This window comes from Carcharhinus amblyrhynchos, chromosome 5 (assembly GCF_965287045.1).
Source record: "Carcharhinus amblyrhynchos chromosome 5, sCarAmb.v2.hapA, whole genome shotgun sequence".
Taxonomy (NCBI): Eukaryota; Metazoa; Chordata; class Chondrichthyes; order Carcharhiniformes; family Carcharhinidae; genus Carcharhinus; species Carcharhinus amblyrhynchos.
The window spans coordinates 33326905-33348820 of record NC_137328.1 but is presented as its reverse complement, the minus strand read 5'-3'; the positions used below and the strand labels follow the sequence as shown (position 1 = coordinate 33348820).

Here is a 21916-nt window from a genome sequence, read left to right as displayed (position 1 = left end):
GTATGCATAGCAGCTGTTCCACAAAATGTTTAATGACTTCAAGTGGGTGATCAAGATCAGTGAATGCATCATCACTTATTGCATCATCAACCACCCATGTTACTTAATGCATCATGCCATCACACAGAACTCACACCCAACGTTCAGGTATTCCACCTCACTCCCACGCACCTATCAATGCTGTCAGCCTCACACCCACCACCCTCCCTGCTCTACATACCTCAAGCTATGTGGTTACCATGTATATCACTACACAATCAATCAAAGGTGTTCTGCAATCTTTCTTGCAGGCCAAGAGCACACAATACAGTGGACAAGTCTATATCTCCTCAGCCCAAAAGAGGAGATGGCTCTTCCCAACATGAAGTCAGCTGCAGTGAAGTGCCAACTAATCTAACTGAGAATATTGAAAACAACTTTATGTTCCTGCCTTGGGCCCCTTTTCAGCTCCCAGCTCATCATCATTTTGCTATCTGGTATGACAAGAAAATTGCTGATCACATAGGATTATGCCCGATTGTGAGGAGTGCTTTTGGAGTTGGGTGAAAACAGGGAGTTCAAATGGTAAGTTATAAGGAGGTAAGTAGTCACTAAACTTGCCTTCAGATGAGCTAAAGTAGTTCTTATTTGGGAAGTTAAAAGCTGCACTTCAGTGCATTCCTGGAACAGGTATCAGCTGAGTCAGCTCTCAACTGAACTTGGTTGGCTGTTTGTACAACTAGTTAAAACTAATTCCAGGGCTTGTAAGTTGTGCCTATAAAAACAAAGGCCTCACAATGCTGCTCTGTGTGCACAGTGAGTGCTGCCTGATTGTGAGGAGTGCTTTTAGAGTTGGGTGAAACAGGCAGAGGCTACAAGAGAGAACGCTGATTGGTCTGGGAGTGTTATTCTTGATTTTCTGAAACTGACAGAGAGTTTGGACTAAAAAATCTTAAGTGACATCACAGGAGGGCTGTGATTTGAATGGCTAACAGGAAGCTGTACTAAATTTGAAAACCCATTTAAATTACTGGTTAGACATTACATTGAGACTGAGATAATAAGGAGATATAAAACTTTTTAAAAAAGAATTTAAAACCCAAATTAAAAACTAGTTAAATAAGAGAGAGAGATGGAGGATCAAGTGGTGTGTTGTTCATGCATGATGTGAGAGCTGGTGGACCCCATTGTGATTCCAAGTGAGCATGTCTGTAGTAAATTGGTTGCTTGACGAACTCTGGCTCAGAGCAAATGAGCTGGATTCTGAGCTTCAAACACTGCAATACATCAGGGAGGAGGAGATACCTGGACACCATGTTCCAGGAGGCAGTCACACCCCTTAGATTAAATATCTTGAATTCAGCCAGTGGACAGGGATAGGAGGGTGTGGCTGCAAGTGAGGCAGGTAGAGGGATCCAGGAGGTAGGGTTGCAGGAGCCTCAGTCCCTGAACTCGTCCAACAGGTTTGAGATTCTTGCTCCGTGTAGATGGCAATGGAAACTGCAGGGAGGCACGGTAGCACAGTGGGTAGCACTGTTGCTTCAGAGCTCCAGGGACGGGATTTGATTCCCAGCTTGGGCCACTGTCAGTGTGGAGTTTGCACATTCTCCTCGTGACTGCTCTGGTTTCCTCCCACAGTCCAAAGATGTGTGGGTTAGGTTGATTGGCCATGCTAAAAATTGCCCCTTAGTGTCCTGTGATGTGTAGGTTAGAGGGATTAGTGGGTAAATATGTAGGGATATGGGGATAGGGCCTGGACGGATTGTGGTCGCTGCAAACTCGATGGGCCAAATGGCCATGATCTAATGATGAGCAAACTCACCACAGCACCATGGTATAGGGAGCTGCTCAAGTGAGGGAAAAAGAAGAAATGTAGTCATAACTGGGGATACTATAGTTAGGGGCATTGACATTGTTCTGTGACCAGGATTGAGAGTCTCGAAGGTTGTGCTGCCTGCCTGGTGCTCGGGTTCAGGATATCTTTCTGCAGAGGAACCTGGAGTGGGAAGGTAAAGACTCAGTTGTCATGGTCAACATAGTTACCAATGACATAGATAAAACAAAAACAAAGGTTCTGCTAAGGAAGTATGAACAGCTAGGAGCTAAATTAAAAATCAGAACCAAAAATGTAAATGATCTCTGGATCACTGCCTCAGCCACGTACTAATCGGCACAGAGTCAATAAGATTAAGGAGGTAAACATGTGGCTCAAAGATTGGTGTAGTAGGGATGGGTTTGAATTCATGGGACATTGGCACCAGTATTAGGGAAGAGGGGACCTGTTCCAATGGGATTGTTTTCATCTGCCTCGTGCTGGTACCAGAGTCCTGGAGGGGGGCGGGGGCATCGGAGAAATAGAAAATCAAAGTTAAAGGAGAGGGTAGAAGTGCGGATTAACCGAGCTGAGGGTTTAGGAGAGGTTCGTAAAGTTTCCAAACCACGTAATAGAACAGAGAGTATAGAAAATGGCAGGAATCTAACTTCAGACAGAGCAAAAAAGGTGACAGGTATCGGAAGGGAGATGGTCAATGCAGGACTGAGGGTGTTGTACCTAAATGCGTGCAGTATATTGAGCAAGGTAAATGAGCTTGTTGCACATATTGAAATTGGCCAGTACAATATTGTGGGCATCACAGAGACATGGTTGCAAGGGCTTCAGGGCTGGATCTAAATATCCAAGGATATGTCTCCAACTGGAAGCACAGTAAGAAGTCTCACAACACTAGGTTAAAGTCCAACAAGTTTATTTGGTAGCACAAGCTTTCGGAGCATTACTCCTTCTTCAGGTGAGTGAGGAGTTGTGTTCACAAACAGGGCATATGAAGACACAAACTCAATTTACAAGATAATGGTTGGAATGCAAATCTTTATAGCTAATCAAGTCATAACATAAGAACATAAGAAATAGGAGCAGGAGTAGGCCAACTAGCCCTTCGAGCCTGCCCCGCCATTCAATAAGATCATGGCTGATCTGTCGTGGCTCAGTTCCACATTCCCACCCTCTCCCCATAACCCTTAATCCCCTCTCTCATCAAAAACCCATCAACCCGCGTCTTAAAAATATCTAGCGAGGCAGCCTCCACCACTTCAACGGGCAGAGAATTCCAGAGATTCACCACCTTTTGAGTGAAGAAGTTCCTCCTCAACTCTGTTCTAAACCGCCCCCGCTTTATCTTGAGGCTATGCCCCCTAGTCCTACTATCCTTTCTGAAGTCTTAAAAGGTACAGACAGTGGAGTGAGTGGAGAGAGGATTAAGCCAGATTAAAGAGGTGTGTACTGTCACCAGCCAAGACAGTTAATGAGATTTTGCAATTCCAAGCAAGTCATGGGGGTTACAGATAGTGTGACATGAACCTAAGATCCAAGTTGAGGCCATCCTCATGTGCGCAGAACTTGGCTATCAGTTTCTGGTCAGTGATTCTGTGTTGTCATGTGTCGCGAAGGTCACCTTAGAGAATGCTTACCCGAAGATCAGAGGCTGAATGCCCTACACTGCTGAAGCGTTCCCCGACAGGAAGAGAACATTCCTGCATTGTGATTCATTCATCCATTGTCAGTGTCTGCATGGTCTCCCCAATGTAGCATGCCTCGAGACATCCTTTATTGCAGGATATCAGGTAGACAATGTTGGCCAAGTCACAAGAGTATGTACCATGTATCTGGTGGATGGTATTCTCACGTGAGATGATGGCATCCATGTCAAAGATCTGACATGTCTTACAGAGATTGCTGTGACAGGGTTGTGTGATGTCGTGGTCATTGTTCATTTAAAGGCTGGGTAGTTTGCTGCAGACGATGGTCTGTTTGAAGTTGTGCGATTGCTTGAAGACCAGAAGTGGGGGTGTGGGGAAGGCCTTGGCAAGATGTTCGTCTTCATCAATAACACGTTGAAGACTCCGGAGAAGATGTCATAGCTTCTCCACTCTGGGGAAGTACTGGACGAAGAAGAGTACTCTGTCCGCCATGTCCCATGTTTGTCTTCTAAGGATGTCAGTGCGGTTTTTCACTGTGGTGCGTCGGAACTGTCGATCGATGAGTCGAGCGCCATATCCTGTTCTTATGAGGATGTCTTTCAGTGTCTGTAGCGATCTTCCTCATCTGAGCGGATCCTGTGTATATGGGAGGCTTGTTCGTAGGGGATGGCTTCTTTAACATGTTTAGGGTGGAAGCTGGAGAAGTGGAGCATCATGAGGTTATCCATAGGCTTGCAATACAATGAAATGCTGAGGTGACCATCCTTGATGGAGATGTATATGTCCAAGAATGCAACCGATTCTGGAGAGTAGTCCATGGTGAGTCTGATGATGGGATGGAACTTGTTGATGTCATCATAAAGTTGTTTCAGCAATTGTTTGCTATGAGTCCAAAAGGAAGAAAATGTCATCGATGTATCTAGTGTATAGCATTGTTGAAGGTCCTGTGCAGTGAAGAGGTCTTGTTTGAACTTCTGCATGACGATGTTGGCATATTGAGGTGCAAATTTGGTCCCCTTAGCTATTCCGTGTGTCTGGATGAAGAACTGGTTGTTGAAGATGAAGACATTATGGTCCAGGATGAAGCAGATGAGTAGTAGAATTGCATCTGGAGTTTGGCAGTTATGAGCACTGAGGCAGTTGCAGCACTGCTGTTGTCGTGGGGCATGCTGGTGTAGAGTGCCGAGACATCCATTGTGACAAGCAGTGTTCCTGGTTCAACTGCTCCATGTGTGCTGGGTTTCTGTAGGGAGTCCGTAGTGTCGTGACAGAAGCTGACAGTTCTTTGTACAATGGGTTTCAGGATGCTCTCGACGTAGCCGGAGGGGTTCTCATACAGGGTCCCAATGACTGATACAATGGGATGGCCAGGTATGTTGGCCTTGTACATCTTTGGGAGGCAGTACAGATCTCCAACATGGACAGTACATGGGATGAGAGCATGCTCTGAAGGCCCGGATCAGTCTGTTGAGTTAACAAGTATGTTCTTTGGTCGGACCTGTGGGTAACTGTCTGTAGTGTTCCTCATTGTTCAGTTGTTGGTACACTTCTTTGCAGTAATCTGTTCAGTATGACAATAGATCCTCCTTTGTCTGCTGGTTTGATGACAATTTTGTGGTTGGTCTCGAGCGCGCAGATGGCATTGCGTTGTGCTTGGGTGACGTTTGGAGCTGTACTGAGTGATGAATCTGGTGCTGACGCACCTCCTAACAGCTTGGGTATACATGTCGAATCAAGGGCAGCGGCCTTCCGGAGGAGTCCAATTCGACTCTTTCCTCTGCGGTTGCTGCACCATGAATCTCTGTCGGCTGTTCCAGTTCATTGGCTGTTCATTCTGTTTGCCGTTGCCACTTCCACGAACCCCAAGGAGGTCAACGTATGACTTGTTGGACATATGCATTTCTGTGTTGAGTTTGTACATTCTCCGTGTCTGCATGGGTTTCCTCCAGGTGCTCTGGTTTTCTCCCACACTCCATAGATGTGCGAGTTAGTGGATCGGCCATACCAAATTGACCATGGTGTCGGGGGATTGGCAGGGTAAATGGAGGTTACAGAAAAAGGGCCTTGGGTGGGATTGTGGTCAGTGCAGACTCAATGGGCTGAATGGCCTCCTTCTCTACTGTAGGGATTCTAATGATTTTAAGAAGAAGAATCAGGCATTAAAAGACAATTGGGTACTTCTCAAAAGAGACTGTACTGCCACCAAATGATGTATTCCACTATAGACAAAAAAAAACCTGTCAGACTGCTATTAACTCTCAAGCATTTTGAAATGCACATCCAAAATGGACATACTGAAACTTACGTCTACACAGATCACAGTGTTTTAGCATTTGTAGAGAAATTCAAAACACACAACACAAGGTTATTGCACTGGAGCCTGCTTCTGCAACCTTATCACTTCAAGATTACACACATTGCAGGAAAAAAAACAATGTGATAGCGGACTTGTCACCTAGAGTTCAACTCGGCACAAAATCATCTCAAAAACTGAATAATGCAAGATTGGTTCCAGGCTGTGCAACACAGTGCCCAAGGTATATGCAATTGTTTGAATATGAAGGTGTATTTATTTTTTTCTTTCTTCTGAATGAAATTTTTTTTGCCTTGGCAGAGCGACCATAGAATCCTTATCAAGAATAGGGAATCATAGAATCCCTTGTCAGTCCATCAAGCCTGCACCAACATCTCATGCAGGCTCTATCCCTGTAACCCCACGTATTTACCCTATTAATTCCCCTGACACTAAGGAGCAATTTCGAATGGCCAATCAGCCTAGCCTGCACATCTTTGGACTATGGGAAGAAATCCATGCAAACTGTAGCAGAATGTGTCAACTCCACACAGTCATCCAAGGCCAAAATTGAACCCGGGTCTGTCACTGTGAAACAGCAGTGTTGCCCAATAAAGCATTACAAAAACCCATGTTTTTATATCAAAAAGTAAAATGATTGAACAACACTTTTTTTAATTTCTTAAAATATTAGTTTCTAAGATGTCTGAATATTTGCATAACTGTTCCCTACAAATTCCAACACATTTAGAATGGCATTAGCTTGTCTAGAATATCCCAGCAGAGATAATTAACCTAGATAAGTGTGAATGACCAATCTCCTGAACCAGTCACGAAACATCCAGCAATCCATCATCTGTGTATTTTGCTAGGTGTGGAGCAAACTATTAGGCTCAATCAATTTGGACAACGAGAAAGGACATATACAATGAACTTGGAAATGGTTTGCTATGACAATGTTTGGTTAACTGGACAGTTTGCGAGAGGTGATAAGTATTGAGCAAACAAACCCCTATTTGTCCGATCCAAAGCCAGTAAACCAACCGGAGGAGACTGCTGCTACCAACCATGGAGATCAGCTTCACCTTAATTCTCTTCCCCATCTACTCACCCGATTCAGAACCGTTCAACCATTCTCAATCTTTTCTGCCTATTTATCTTACATATATCCAAATTCTTTTCCTTCCAACAATGCTGTATTGTTTTCCATGCATTGCTGACCAGACAGACAAAGATTTGAATGTAAAAAAATTGCTAAACTTGTACAGCTAAACGAATATTTACCTTGACAATAAAACCAAACTGCTGGGATTACTCAGCAGGTCTGGCAGCATCTGTGGAGTAAGAGTTAATTTTTAAGAATGTTATTCCTTTCTCAAAGTTACAAAGTCAATGCAGAAAGTGGACAGGGCAAGCCCTTAATTCATTTCCTTGCTTGCTTGAAAATTGAATCCAATTTATGATCCCCACAAGAGTGACAAGATTCAAGCTGACAAGAGCAGGTATAACGCTTGATCTCAGCCAAAAGTCCGAGATGTCAAGTCTAACATGATTCTTCTTCAGAGTAGCTCTCCATAGGTGTTGTATGGCCAAAGTATTTCTAGCATCCATAATATTTCGATTTATTGTCTAGACAATACTCACCCATCCTTCTCACTCTTGAGGCGTTCATTGATGATGTTAAGCAGCTTTTCTTTCGCTTCCAGGGCCTGAGTAAATGCTGAGGACCACACTGACACTTTCAACTTCACAGGAGCAGAGATCAGTCCTATAAATCAAACAATGTCATTGCCAGCTATGTAACAAAAGAAAATCCATTTCAATTGCATCTAATGATGTGCTTTTAAATACTAACTTGCTTGACTGGGCTGTTCAATATATCATGCTAGCAGCTTGCATTCCTGTGACTGAATCCCACACAGCTTTCTTGCACATTTCCAGTATTTTTCTCCCCTGAAACTAACTTGCATATATACTTACTGGGTCTGACCCTGCTCAGACAAGGCACAGACAATAACTGGTTTTACCCTCTCTCTACTCACTAGGTTAAATGCGTCACTCAATCCCACTTCATTGAGCTATAAATTAAATGAAATCTGTGTATTAGGTACAATGTAAATATTGCTCATGTTGGTGAAACAGCACCTGTAAAAAATCAAATTAGTGTTATTTGTATTGCTAAAATTCTCAAAATAACTGTTGTGGTGATTATGCTTTAAGGGCAACATAGGACAGCAAGAGTCACCTGGCTTGGGGACCAATTGGGACTCAAAATGGGTAATTACCCCAGAGGATGGAGTCCCCTCTTGGATAGGACACAAGCAGAGAATACGCTTCAGCCACAAGGCTGCTGTACAATTCCTAATTGATAAATATCTTTTATGTTCATTAATGAAGTCTGTGAAAATGCATCATTACAGCTTGTTCTTTAATGTCTTCTCTGGAGCTTTAATTCCTTTTTGCTGATTTCTCTTCAGGTTCAATAGGTCCGAGTTTCTTTTGGAATCTTTAATTTCTGGATTTCTTCCAAAGGGAATCCAGCATGTTTTTGTTGGACATGTACATTTTGCAAATGAAGTCTTCAGTTCCACTTGTCATAACTCCAGCCAAACTTTTTTGGCTTCACTGTTGGTCAGGTCTAGATGTAATGATTCACTTTCACAGACTTCATTAATGAACATAAAAGGTATTTAATTAAGAACTGTACAGCAGCCTCATGGCTTTAGCTTGTACTCTACTTGTCTCCTACCTAAGAGAGGACTCTACTCACCGGGGTAATTATCCATTCTGAGTCCCAGTTGGTCCCTCAAGCCAGGTGATCCTTACTTTGCTGTGTTATCGTTGAAGGGACAATCACCACAACACCAAACTCCCTTGCTGTGCACAATACTCCTTGGTTATCTGCAAAATATTTCAAGTAGTTATAGCACGTTGCAAAGCACTCTGAACAAGAGTGCAGAAAAAGCAGCAGCATCAGAGTACTAAGGGGCTCCAGGTTAGGTTTCTCAGCATCATTATCTGGGCTTGTAATTTAGTATTTGTCTTTGAAACACTTTCTGATTAGGTGGTACTGGTTGACAGTACAAACCAAAGGCTGGTCATCTTTCAATAGTCATCTTTGATGACTGCTCTAATTCTCTGGCAAATCCAATCCCAAAAGATGCCAACACTAGATCCTTTACATCCAAAATTAATCCTCATAGAGAAAAGGAAGGTAAGACTTTAGGAATCAGTCAACTATGATATGTCACTCAATACCATGCACAATAGGTAATCTAATAGTTGGGGAACATTAGGGGAGTTTTTCTTTATGTATCCATGGGACATGAGTGTCACTGGCTGGCCAGCATTAACTGCCCATCCCTAGTAACCCTCGAGGTGGTGGTGGTGAGTTGCCTTCTTGAAACGTTGCAGACCACTTGCTGTGTGTTGACTCACAATGCCGTCAGGGAGGGAATTCCAGAATTTTGATCTAGCGATTGAGAAGGTACAGCAATATATTTCCAGGTCAGGATAGTGAATGGCTTGGAGGGGAACTTGCATGTGGTGGCATTCCCCTATACCTGCTGCCCTTGTCCCTCTAAATGGAAATGGACGTTAGTTTGGAAAGTGCTGTCAAAGGATCTTTGGTGAATTTCTGCTGTGCATCTTGTAGATAGTACACATTGCTGCTACTGAGCTTTGGTAGTGAAAGGAGTGGAAGTTTGTAGATGTGGTGCCAATCAAATGGGTTGATTTGCCTGGATGGTGTCAAGCTTCTCAAGTGTTGTTGGAGCTGTACCCAAATAGGCAAGTGGGGAGTTTTCCATCACACTCCTGATCTGCGCCTTGTAGATGGTGCACAGGCCCTGGGGAGTGAGGAGGTGAGTTACTTAGAGTATTCCTAGCCTCTGGCCTGCTCTTGCAGTGTTTATGCAGCGAATCTAGTTGAATTTTTGGTTAATGATAACCCCAATGATCTTGACAGTAAGGTATTCACTGATGGGAACACCATTGAATATCAAGGGGCAGTGGTTAGAGTAACACTTATTGGTGATGATCCTTGCCTGGGTACATGTGGCTCAAATGTTACTTGCTGCTTGTCAACCCAAGCCTGGAGATTGTCCAGATCTTGCTGCATTTGAATATGAACTGCTTCAGTATCCGAGTCGTCGCGATTGGTGAACATTCATCGCAATATCATTAGACACAATGCAAGGCACGTATAATGGTAACAAATACATTTTGTCAATGTAAGTACACAGATACAATGAAAGGAAAGCTAACAATTGTAAATCAAAAGTTTAAACAAATGACTGAAACAATGTTTATGATACATACTCCTTTCTTTCCTACTGGAACGTATCAAAACGTGAGAATCCACTGATCAGAACCAATTCAAATTAAGAACAAGTTTAAAGAAAATAACTTGCATTTTATATAAAGGTTTATGCAGCATCTTTCACATCTTCAGAACATCCAAAGCACGTTACAACCAATGAAATGTTTTTGAAATACAGTTATTATAATGTTTTGGAATCTGCCAACCATTTTGCTCGCAGCAACATCCCACACATATCAAATCAGTTCACACCAAATAATCAGTTTTTGACTATCTTGGCCAAGGAAAAAATATTGATAACAGGATGATCCTCTGCTTTCCTTGAAAAGGTGCTATAGATAATAAAAAGGCTTTTTCTAGAGAAAGTAGAGGTCAGGCAGTTAAGGGATGAAGGAGGCAAACCTTTACTGGAAAGAGAAGGACTGGCAGAGATACTAAGTAAGTTTGCTTCATTTTACATAGAGCATGATATTGGGATTGTAGAAATACTAGAAGTGGGTGTAGAAATGTCAGGAGAAATTATTATTCAAAGAGCAATGGGACTAAAAAAGTTGTTCAAACTGAAGATGGCAAATAAGCAGTCCACAGTTTACAGTGAGGAGCCCAAGAGAAACTAGCGAAGTAATAAGGAGGCTACGTCTACAATCTTCTCAAATTCTGTATGAAGAAATCTTGTTTGGGGTGGGGGTAACTACTTCAAAGGCAACAGACGTAATCCAAGAAATTAGCTATTGGTAAATGTTGGGGTATTCTATTTTGGCAGAATAGCACCATACCTGAGGATGAACGGGACATCCTCTTGCCTATTATTAGTATAGATGCTTAACCCTAGCAAACCTTCTGGGGCAAGCTTCATTAGAATAATTATAATAGCCTCCTAATCAATAAATTGAGAAGCACCTCTGGCCAGAGGAGAGGTCAATAGCATCTGAAGAGATCAAATATTTAAAATTAAAAAGTTATTTTGTGCACTGGAGATATATTCAATCACACTTGAAATTCTATCCACCATAACAAAACCTTGCCTTATGCCTAGTGCTAGTGTTGTGATATTAGAATAAGCTCCAACATTTCCCAACTGTGATCCATTTTTGTGGCTTGCAAGTTGCTGTGATCCCAGACTGAGAACCAGGTGAGAAGAACGAGAGCCATTTGTGAGGGGAAAGGGGAGAGGTGAGGGATTTGTGAGAACAAAGGGAGATTTAAAAGAGTAAAGCGTTTATTCAGCAAGATTTTTAAAGTATCTTTTCACAGACCTTTTCAGGCTTCAACAGATCTCTGCTAGGTTAAGCTGAACATCATAAATAACGCAATGATTGAAAGTAGCCAAGCAGCTTCTAGAACTCACGGCATTGGAGCACCATGCAGCCACTGGTCACGACTCCAAATTCTGGTCTTCTGACTCCACTGGGGTCTGGGAAGCACTGAATAAGCCACTGAGGCTTTTTTTTTAACCATACCACTCAGACTAGTTTTATAATCCTAACTCTAAGATTGTTCAGGAAGACATTACTGAGAATTTTACAATGGAATATTCTCAGTTACTGCACTTCAGTAAGAGTCAGAACGTTATGCAGCTACACCATATTCCAGTGTGCAAGAGCATAATCCAGGCCTACAACACTGCAATACTGAGAGAACGTAACACTTTTGGTGAGACAATAAATCGAGTCCCAACAGCTCACAGGTAGATACAAGAGATTTCGAGCAACAATGTGAATATTATTTTCCTGTTATCCGGCTAACATTTATATCCATCCATCATCAGAACAGATTATCTAGTCATTTATTGCCTTGTGGTTTACAGAACCTTGCATGTTTATTAAATTATCACCATAACAGCACAACGTGAGGTGGCTGAGGTGCTTTGGGATGTTCTGAGTTTGTCACAGAAGGAATATAAATGCAAGTTCTTTCTTTCATTAACCCCAAAAAGATTAAAAGGATTGGAAGGTGTCATCAATTAAGCAATCTTTAACATTATCCAACTCTGTTACTGGCTCAGCTCATGCTGAAACACTCGTTCATGTTTTTGTTACCACTGTATTTGACTTTTCAAGCATACATCAGTCAGGTTCTATTTTACCATGTCCTCTGTAAATACAAGGTCATAAGAACATAAGAAATAGGAGCAGGAGTAGGCCATCTAGCCCCTCGAGCCTGCCCCGCCATTCAATAAGATCATGGCTGATCTGTCGTGGCTCAGTTCCACATTCCTGCCCTCTCCCCATAACCCTTAATCCCCTTGCCTATCAAAAACCTATCAACCCACGTCTTAAAAATATTGAGCGAGGCAGCCTCCACCACTTCAACGGGCAGAGAATTCCAGAGATTCACCACCCTTTGAGTGAAGAAGTTCTTCCTCAACTCCATTCTAAACCGCCCCCCCTTTATCCTGAGGCTGTGCCCTCTAGTCCTACTGTCCTTTCTGAGCAGGAAGAGCCTCTCCACCTCTATCCTATCCATCCCATTCAACATCTTATACGTCTCAATGAGATCTCCCCTCATTCTTCTAAACTCTAACGAGTACAAGCCTAGTTTATTCAGCCTCTCCTCATAGTTCAACCCCCTCAACTCCGGAATCAGCCTAGTAAACCTCCTCTGCACTCCCTCCAAGGCCAAAATATCCTTGTGTAAGTGCGGCGACCAAAACTGCACACAGTACTCCAGCTGCGGCCTCACCAGTGCCCTATACAGCTGCAGCAAGACCTCCCTACTTTTATATTCAATCCCCCTCGCTACGAAGGCCAGCATCCCATTAGCCTTCCTGACCACCTGCTGCACCTGCAGGCTGGGTTTTTGCGACTCATGCACAAGGACCCCGAGGTCCCTCTGCACCGTCACATGCTGCAGTTTTTCGCCACGTAAGTAATAGTCCTTCCTACCATTATTCCTACCAAAGTGGACCACCTCGCACTTGCCAACATTAAATTCCATTTGCCAGTTCCTGGCCCATTCGCCCAGCCTATCTAGATCCTTCTGCAGACTCTCCACACCCTCCGCACAATTTGCCGTTCCACCAATCTAGGTGTCATCAGCAAATTTAGACACCATACACTCAGTTAATAAGAACATAAGAACATAAGAAATAGGAGCAGGAGTAGGCCATCCAGCCCTTCGAGCCTGCCCCGCCATTCAATAAGATCATGGCTGATCTGTCGCTGCTCAGTTCCACTTTCCCGCCCTCTCCCCATAACCCTTAATCCCCTTTCCTATCAAAAACCCATCAACCCGCGTCTTAAAAATATTTAGCGAGGCAGCCTCCACCACTTCAACGGGCAGAGAATTCCAGAGATTCACCACCCTTTGAGTGAAGAAGTTCCTCCTCAACTCCGTTCTAAACCGCCCCCCTTTTATCTTGAGGCTGTGCCCCCTAGTCCTATTGTCTTTTTTGAGCGTGAAGAGTCTTTCCACCTCTATCCTATCCATCCCATTCATCATCTTATACGTCTCAATGAGATCTCCTCTCATTCTTCTAAATTCTAACGAGTACAAGCCCAGTTTATTCAGCCTCTCCTCATAGCTCAACCCCCTCAACTCCGGTATCAGCCTAGTAAACCTCCTCTGCACTCCCTCCAAGGCCAAAATATCTTTGCGCAGGTGCAGCGCCCAAAAATGCACACAGTACTCCAGTTGCGGCCTCACCAATGCCCTATACAGCTGCAGCAAGACCTCCCTACTTTTATATTCAATCCCCTTCGCTATGAAGGCCAGCATCCCATTCGCCTTCCTGACCACCTGCTGCACCTGCAAGCTGGGTTTTTGCGACTCATGCACAAGGACCCCGAGGTCCCTCTGCACCGTCGCCTGCTGCAGTTTTTCACCTCGTAAGTAATAGTCCTTCCTACCATTTTTCCTACCAAAGTGGACCACCTCACACTTGCCAACATTAAATTCCATTCGCCATTTCCTGGCCCATTCGCCCAGCCTATCTAGATCCTTCTGCAGACTCTCCACACCCTCCGCACAATTTGCCGTTCCACCAATCTTGGTGTCATCAGCAAATTTCGACACCCTACACTCGGTTCCCTCCTCCAGATCATCTATATAAATGGTAAAAAGCTGAGGCCCCAGCACCGACCCCTGGGGCACTCCACTAGTCACCATCCGCCAATCCGAATAGCACCCGTTGACCCCCACTCTCTGCCTCCTATTTGACAACCAATCCTCTATCCACGCTAACACCCTACCCCCAACTCCATGTCCCTCGACCTTCTGCAATAACCTCTTGTGAGGCACTTTGTCAAACGCTTTCTGAAAATCTAGAAAGACCACATCCACCGGCTCTCCTCTATCCACCGCCCTAGACACATCCTCATAGAACTCTAGTAAATTTGTCAGACACGACTTCCCTTTAATGAAACCGTGCTGCGTCTGCTCTATCAAGCAATTTCCTTCAAGATGCCTCGCAATTTCCTCCTTAATGACAGATTCTAACATTTTACCTACCACAGATGTTAAACTAACCGGCCTATAATTCCCCGCCTTTTGCCTGGCACCCTTCTTAAACAACGGCGTAACATTAGCCGTTTTCCAATCATCCGGCACTTCCCCGGAATCCAGCGACGTTTGGAAAATAACCACCAAGGCATCCACTATCACCTCCGCCATTTCTTTCAGAACCCTCGGATGCATTCCATCCGGTCCTGGGGACTTGTCCACAATCAGCCCCTCCAGTCTGTCGAGCACCGCCTTTCTAGTAACAGTAATGTCATTAAGACCCTCCAGTCCTACCATCTTTCTATCGCTAACACCCGGCAAATTATTCACGTCCTCCTCCGTGAAGACAGAAACAAAAAAGTTATTCAATACCTTAGCCATATCCCCATCCCCTACCACTAGGTCCCCTTTCTCATCCTCTAAAGGACCAACATTCACCCTAGCCAGCCTCTTCCTTTTTATATATTTATAAAAACTCTTGCTATCCTTTTTTATATTAAGCGCTAGCCCAGCTTCATAGTTTCTCCTACCCTTCCTTATCAACTTCTTTGTCAATCTTTGTTGACATTTAAACCTCTCCCAATCCTCTTCTCGCCCACTACTCTTAGCTACTCTAAATTCCTCCGCTTTTTGTTTAACACTTTCCTTCACCTCCTTCGTTATCCATGGCTTATTACCTCTCCTCCTACTATCCTTTTTGACCATCGGAATAAATTTCCGTTGAGCACCAAGAAAGATCTCCTTAAAGATCCTCCACTGCTCCTTAACAGACCCTCCCTCCAACGCGCTCTCCCAGTCCACATTCGCCAATTCTTCTCTCATCCTACCGTATTTCCCTCTATTCAAACAAAGGACGCGTGTCCGGGAACCCACTTTCTCCTCCTCCATCTGCACCAGAAACTCCACCATACAATGATCACTCTCCCCAAGAGGATCCTTCACCACAAGGTCCCTAATTCTACCCGCCTCATTACATAGCACCAGATCCAAGATAGCTCGCTCCCTCGTCGGCTCCAACACACACTGTTCGAGGAAACTATCCCGGCAGCATTCCAAGAACTCTTCCTCGAGCCCCCCACGTCCAACATGGGTCGACCAATCAATATGCAGATTGAAATCCCCCATAACTACGGCCGTCCCATTCCTGCACGCCGCACTTATTCGCGCGTTAACAGCCCGCCCCATCTCCAGATCATTATTCGGGGGCCTATAGACGACACCCACCAGCGTCTTCCTCCCTTTGCTGTTCCTAATCTCCACCCACAACGATTCCACCCTTTGCTCCTTGGCTCCAATATCATCCCTTGCTACCACCGTGATGCTATCCTTAATCAGCAGAGCTACGCCCCCCCCTTTTCCCTCCTGTCTATCCTTCCTAAACACTTGATAGCCCTGTACATTCATCTCCCAGTCCCTGTCACCCTGCAGCCACGTCTCTGTAATGGCCACCAGATCGTATCCATTTGTGTCGATCTGCGCCATCAGCTCATCCACTTTATTCCGAATGCTTCGTGCATTCAGATAAAGTGCTTTCATCCCAGCCTTCACCTGGACCCTATTTGCCGCAACGCCACCAACTATACTCACGCCCCCTACTCCCTCTATTATTGGGACATCCTCGGCCTCTTCCCTTACATGTACACTCTCCTTAACTTTAGACCTCGTAAGGTCACCTACCCTCACACCCTCCCCCCCACTAATTAGTTTAAAGCCCTGTCTACAGTCCTCTTTACTCGATTCGCCAGCACTCTGGTCCCAGCACGGTTCAGACCAACCCCATCCCTCCCGAACAGGTCCCACCTACCCCAATACTGGTGCCAATGCCCCATAAATTCAAACCCATTCCTCCCACACCAATCCCTGAGCCACCCATTCACTTCCTTAATCCTGTCAACCCTACGCCCGTCTGCACACGGTTCAGGCAGTAGCCCAGAGATGACCACCTTGTCGGTTCTACTTTTTAATTCCATTCCCAGCTTTTCATACTCCCTCCCCAGATCCTCAGTCTGCATTTTGCTTACGTCGCCGGCACCCACATGTACCACAACGACCGGACTCTCACCCTCCCACTCCAGGTTCCTCTGCAGCCCAGCTGCGACATCCCGTACCCGAGCACCAGGCAGACAACACATCCTTCTGTGCACTTTGTCATTGTGACAAAGGACAGTGTCAATACCCTTCACCCCACTATCCCCAATAACTACTACGTTCCTTTTCCTTTTCTCTTTGCCTATGTCCTGCTGCAGCACTGTACCGTGTGCAGCTTGCTCACCAACCTCACCTGCCTCGTTCTCGTCCAACTTGGAAGCAAGAACCTCAAACCTGTTATGCAGATTAAGAGGCTGAGGCCTCCGCTCCTCACCCCCCTTCCTCTTCCCAGTAGCCCCCTCTTGTCCCTGACCCTTAGAGTTAGCCAGTCTAGGGGGGGTGGATGTCACTTGCACCCCATTGACAATGGCACCCTCTCTCCCCTTGATGAGCCTCAGTGTCTGTAGCTCAGAGGCCAGCTCATTTACCCTGAGCTGGAGCTCCTCCAGCAACCTGCACTTACTGCAGACATGGTCACTGGGATGAACCCTAGGGTCCACCAGTTCCCACATCATACAGAAACCACACATCACATGCCCCTCCATTATTTACTGTAGTAGTTTTGAAAAAATTTTTTTTTTGGTTTTTTTTTGGTTTTTTTTGTTTTTCAAACGAACTCACCTGGCCTTTTTTCTTTCCAGCCCTTTTTGATATTAAGCCCTAGTAGCTCACTCAGTTCCCTCCTCCAGATCATCTATATAAATGGTGAATAGCTGAGGCCCCAGCACCGACCCCTGGGGCACTCCACTATTCACCAACCGCCAATCCAAATAGCACTCATTGACCCCCACTCTCTGCCTCCTATTTGACAGCCAATAATCTATCCACGCTAACACCCTACCCCCAACTCCATGCCCCCTGACCTTCTGCAATAACCTCTTGTGGGGTACCTTGTCAAACGCCTTCTGAAAATCAAGAAAGACCACATCCACCGGCTCTCCTCTATCCACCGCCCTAGACACGTCCTCATAGCACTCCAATAAATTCATCAGACACGACTTCCCCTTAACGAAACCGTGCTGCGTCTGCTCTACCAAACAATTCTCCTCAAGATGCCTCGCTATTTTCTCTTTGATCACGGATTCTAACATTTTACCTACAACAGACGTTAAACTAACCGGCCTATAATTCCCTGCCTTTTGCCTGCCACCCTTCTTAAACAACGGCGTAACATTAGCTGTTTTCCAATCTTCCGGCACTTCCCCGGAATCCAGCGACGTTTGGAAAATAATCACCAAGGCATCCACCATCCTCCGCCATTTCCTTCAGAACCCTTGGATGCATTCCATCCGGTCCTGGGGACTTGTCCACAATCAGTCCTTCCAGTCTATCGAGCACCGTCTCTCTAGTAACAATAATTTCATTCAGGCCCTCCACTCCTACCATCTTTCCATCGCTAACAGGTCATCGAAAACTCTGCTGCTGCCTAAGCTCCAACTCTCAACAGATCCTGTAAACCCATCACCCATTCTTGCCACTCTACATTGACTCCCAGTTAAGCAATGCCTTGATTGTAAAATGCTCATCCTTGATTTTAAATCCCTCGTGATCTCATCTCTCCTAGCTCCACAACTCAGATGTCTGCATCCCTCTAGTGACACCCTCTTCAACACAATTTTAATTACTTCATCATTCGTTGTAATGTACTTAGCTGTCAAGGCTCCCAAGCTCTGGAATACCGTGCCTAAATCTTGCTGCCTTTCTACGACTTAGCATATCCTTTACCATCTACCATTTTGATGAAGCTTTTGGTCATCAGCCCCAATATCTCCTTATGCAGCTCAGTGACACATTTTGCTTTATATCACTCTGTGAGAAACATTTACATTAAATATGTTATACAAGTGTAAGCTAATAAAGCAGAGCACAAAAATTCTAAGGGAAACTGGATAGGAGATCTAATAGCAGGAATATAGATGCATGATACGTACAAGAGATTGGGTTAGTGGCAAATTAACAGCGTTGGAGATCAAGAGTGTAAGATTAAGTTCAGTGGAAAATTAGAAGTACTCATGTCATGAGCGGAGACATTAGACCACACGGTTCACATTGAAATAAATACTACTGTGGAACTGATGGGCCAAGGGGCACATTTCAGTACTGGATTACTCCGAAATTCTATGATTTCATATAGTTGCCACCTTTTGTCATTCACTTGAATTAAAGCCTTACCATGCCAGTGTTGCGTTGAAAGCTGTGTAATCTGTTTGGAGAGTGCTGCAGATTCCTCTGCATCAACATTAAGAAAAATTCCTAGCACCAGTTGTGTAGCCAAATGCTTGAACATAGTATAAACTTCAATGGGCTCACTGCTGGTAGAATAAGAATTTAAAAAAAAAGTCAAAACTCAATAGAACAAGCCATGCATTTAAGACATCTTTTGGAAGAATAACTTTGGCAAAAATCTTTTGAGTATCTGCCAATCCACTGCTCAAATACCAAGTGAAAATTCAACCATTTTTTAAACGACTAAATGAGATTATATAAGTGTACATATAAAGAAAAACTTTATAAATAACTCAATGTCATTTTTTTCTCCAAAGAAATTTCATGATTTTAATTTAGATATACAAATAATGTAAACACTGGACATTTAATGTTAAATAAATTGATTTTGCATCATTTGATTTGAGTTATTCTGAACTAAAGAGGATTGGACTTCATCCATCAATTCTTCTCAGGATGTGAGAAACATGGGCACAGCCATATTTGTTGTCCGTCCCAATTGTCCGCCGGTGGGTCTTCCTGAACCACTGCAGTCCTGGGTGGTGATGATGGTCCTGCAGAGTTCAGTCAGGAATATCAGGATATTGACCCAGTAAAGATGAAAGTATGGCGATGCATGTCCAAAATAACATGCTTTAACATAACAAATTTTCCAGGAGCCTGAAATGATCCACAAACTGCTTCAGTCAGAAAGACAAAATAAATCATTCATCTCCTACCAAAAGATAAAATGCCTACTTGGACCCTGGCCTAAATTCAACTCCTGTTCCACATTATGGCCAGGATCTTCTGAGCAGCACTGATAGTAGTCAGATTGCTGCTCTTCAAAAATCCCAGCTCATTGTTGTGCATTTCTTCCTGATAGTCCAGTGGGGAGGGTACAGTTTTCAGGGTTCAAATGTGTGGTCTACCCAGGTGTTAAACTAGGTTTCAGTCAATCATTTCCTGGGTAACTGCACAAATTAGAGCTGCGGAACTGTCCTATGTCTCAGACTCCACCTCAGAGTTTGTGAAGGGTCATAAGGAGCAGGAAAATTTCCCATTGGAATTTGAAACTTGCAAAGCAATTCCCACATTGATCTACGGGTTAGGACTTCTGCAGGGTCCCAAAGCGCAGTTTCAGCCATTCACCCAGTCTATGATGATCCAGAGACTGGGGAAGATTTGGTCCTTTATAATTATTGACTATGTCCTCAGGGAAACTGAAATGTATAGTTAATACTTCGGATGTAAACAAAACTGCAAAGTCAGTATTTATTTTAAAACCTACTTGATAACAGAAAACGCGGTTGAGAATGATTTCTGCTCTATAAATGAGGCAGCTCTCATTTACAGCTAAGAAATTGTTGTTTGACTTCATTATACCAAAAGCATATTTGCCAAGTCATTATTAGTTTGATTATAATCGCAGGTTACACACAGTCATTGCGGCATTTGCCAATTAGTTCTGATAGTAGAATGAATGATGAATAAATTATGAGGGCAGAGAGATTCAACAAACATTTTATAGGGACTTTTATGTATAACCTTATTAATTAATTACAAGGCAAACATGTGGTGCTGAAGAAATTGCTATTTAAGTAACAGGTATTCAGAACTAACAGCTACATCAAAATTGCTAACTATGGAATTTTCAACATCAGCAAAGGCATCAGGAAAAGGCACTTTAATATTTGTTAAAAGTACACACACCTGCTACCAACTCTGTCCTCTCCCACCTCCCCACTCCTCCCAGCCACTCCTTAAATCTGAACCAGTTTATAGGACATTAGCATTTTGTTCAATTGAATATCTAATTTTGTCAATGACAAAGGATATTAAGGAGTGAGAGTGTAAAATAGAGACATTGACAGATTCTTAAAATGTGCACAAAACTGGTGGACAGATTTCAATGCAGGCAAGTGAGAGATTACCGATTTTGGAAAAATAAAGAACAGGTCCAAGTATTATTTAAACAGTAAAATGCCAAGAACAATGGCGATCCCAAAAGATTTAGTGGTCCATGTATACAGGCTACTACATCTTTTGAACCTGACTATTAAATTTATCAAAAAAAACAGTAAATGCTATGTTGGCTTCATAGCTAAAGGATCAAAATACAATGGCAAGGAAGTTTCATTACAATCATACAAGACCCAGGTTAAGCCAGATACGTGCCATGTACCAATCCAAGCACTGCTCATTAGAAAGGGTATACTGGCCTTGCATAAGCAGATATTATGTAAACTAGGAAATATAAGGGATGATTATTTAGCCTTTTGTTTAGGATTTTTAAAGGAATTGATAGCATGGATAGATAGCAACATTTTTCTCTGGAGGGAAAGTCCCCGACAAAGGAAGATAACTTTAAAATCAGAGCTAGTTCATTCAAGAAAGAAGTTGGGAAACACTTCTAAATGCAAAGAATAGTAAAAATGTGGAAAACTCTCCCCAAAAAATTAGTAGATGCTAGCTCAATTAACAACACTGGGGGCATCGTACCAAAAAAGGCAGTGTTGTTTCCAATGAGAAAACGGCTATGTTTCTCTGTTTATTTTTTCCAAATCTTACAACGCATTGCCTAAAATGATCAAGGGGATAAGTTTGACACCATCATGCAAGAGGATTGGCTGACAAAGGCCAGCTGCACTGAGATTGGAACATTCCGGTCACAACAGGGATAAACATTGGAATCGGTACTTCTCTCCCTCCATCCCCAGGGAAATCCCACAACATGTTTGATGTCACGCTGGGAGAGCAGGGAAGAGTCCCATAAAATGTGCTCACTAATGGCATGCTAATATTTTAAAATGAGCTTCCTGGGGGTCCCATGGCATGTTTCACATTACACTGCTGGTGAGGGGACTGGAAGATCAGAGCTCAGAAATTTACTAGTGCAAATAACGCTTTGAGCCTCTCTGCATTTTTAGCGCATGCAATCATTCCCACAGATGCAGAGCACATGCTCAAAATTGCCCAAGATTTAAAAGGTTTTTGCTAGTCAAGGGTAGAAAAGGATGGCTAGCGTCAAGACCACATTGAAAAGAAGAACAAGATCTAGATTTTCACCACAATGGAGAATCTCTCAGGTGTGGCAAAAATCTTAAGTTTTGCAT

General features: G+C 43.7%; 1 protein-coding gene and 1 non-coding gene across 11 annotated transcripts in view; both read right to left on the bottom strand.

Moving 5' to 3' along the window:
* Positions 1-21916, bottom strand: part of LOC145342945 (uncharacterized) — a 134195-nt gene that overhangs the window by 60807 nt on the left and 51472 nt on the right. For 8 of the 10 annotated variants that reach the window (XM_080188591.1, XM_080188590.1, XM_080188592.1 and 5 more), the window contains 2 exons: positions 18768-18907; positions 7391-7514 (listed from right to left, as the gene is read on the bottom strand). In XM_080188591.1, the coding sequence (XP_080044717.1) occupies positions 7391-7514; positions 18768-18907 (264 nt within the window). The remainder of the gene's footprint in view (positions 1-7390; positions 7515-18767; positions 18908-21916) is intronic. The other 2 variants (XM_080188593.1, XM_080188598.1) reach the window with 2 other exon arrangements.
* Positions 7106-7287, bottom strand: LOC145343608 (U2 spliceosomal RNA). Its single transcript, XR_013886752.1, has one exon. It is a non-coding gene; the product is annotated as a U2 spliceosomal RNA (small nuclear RNA).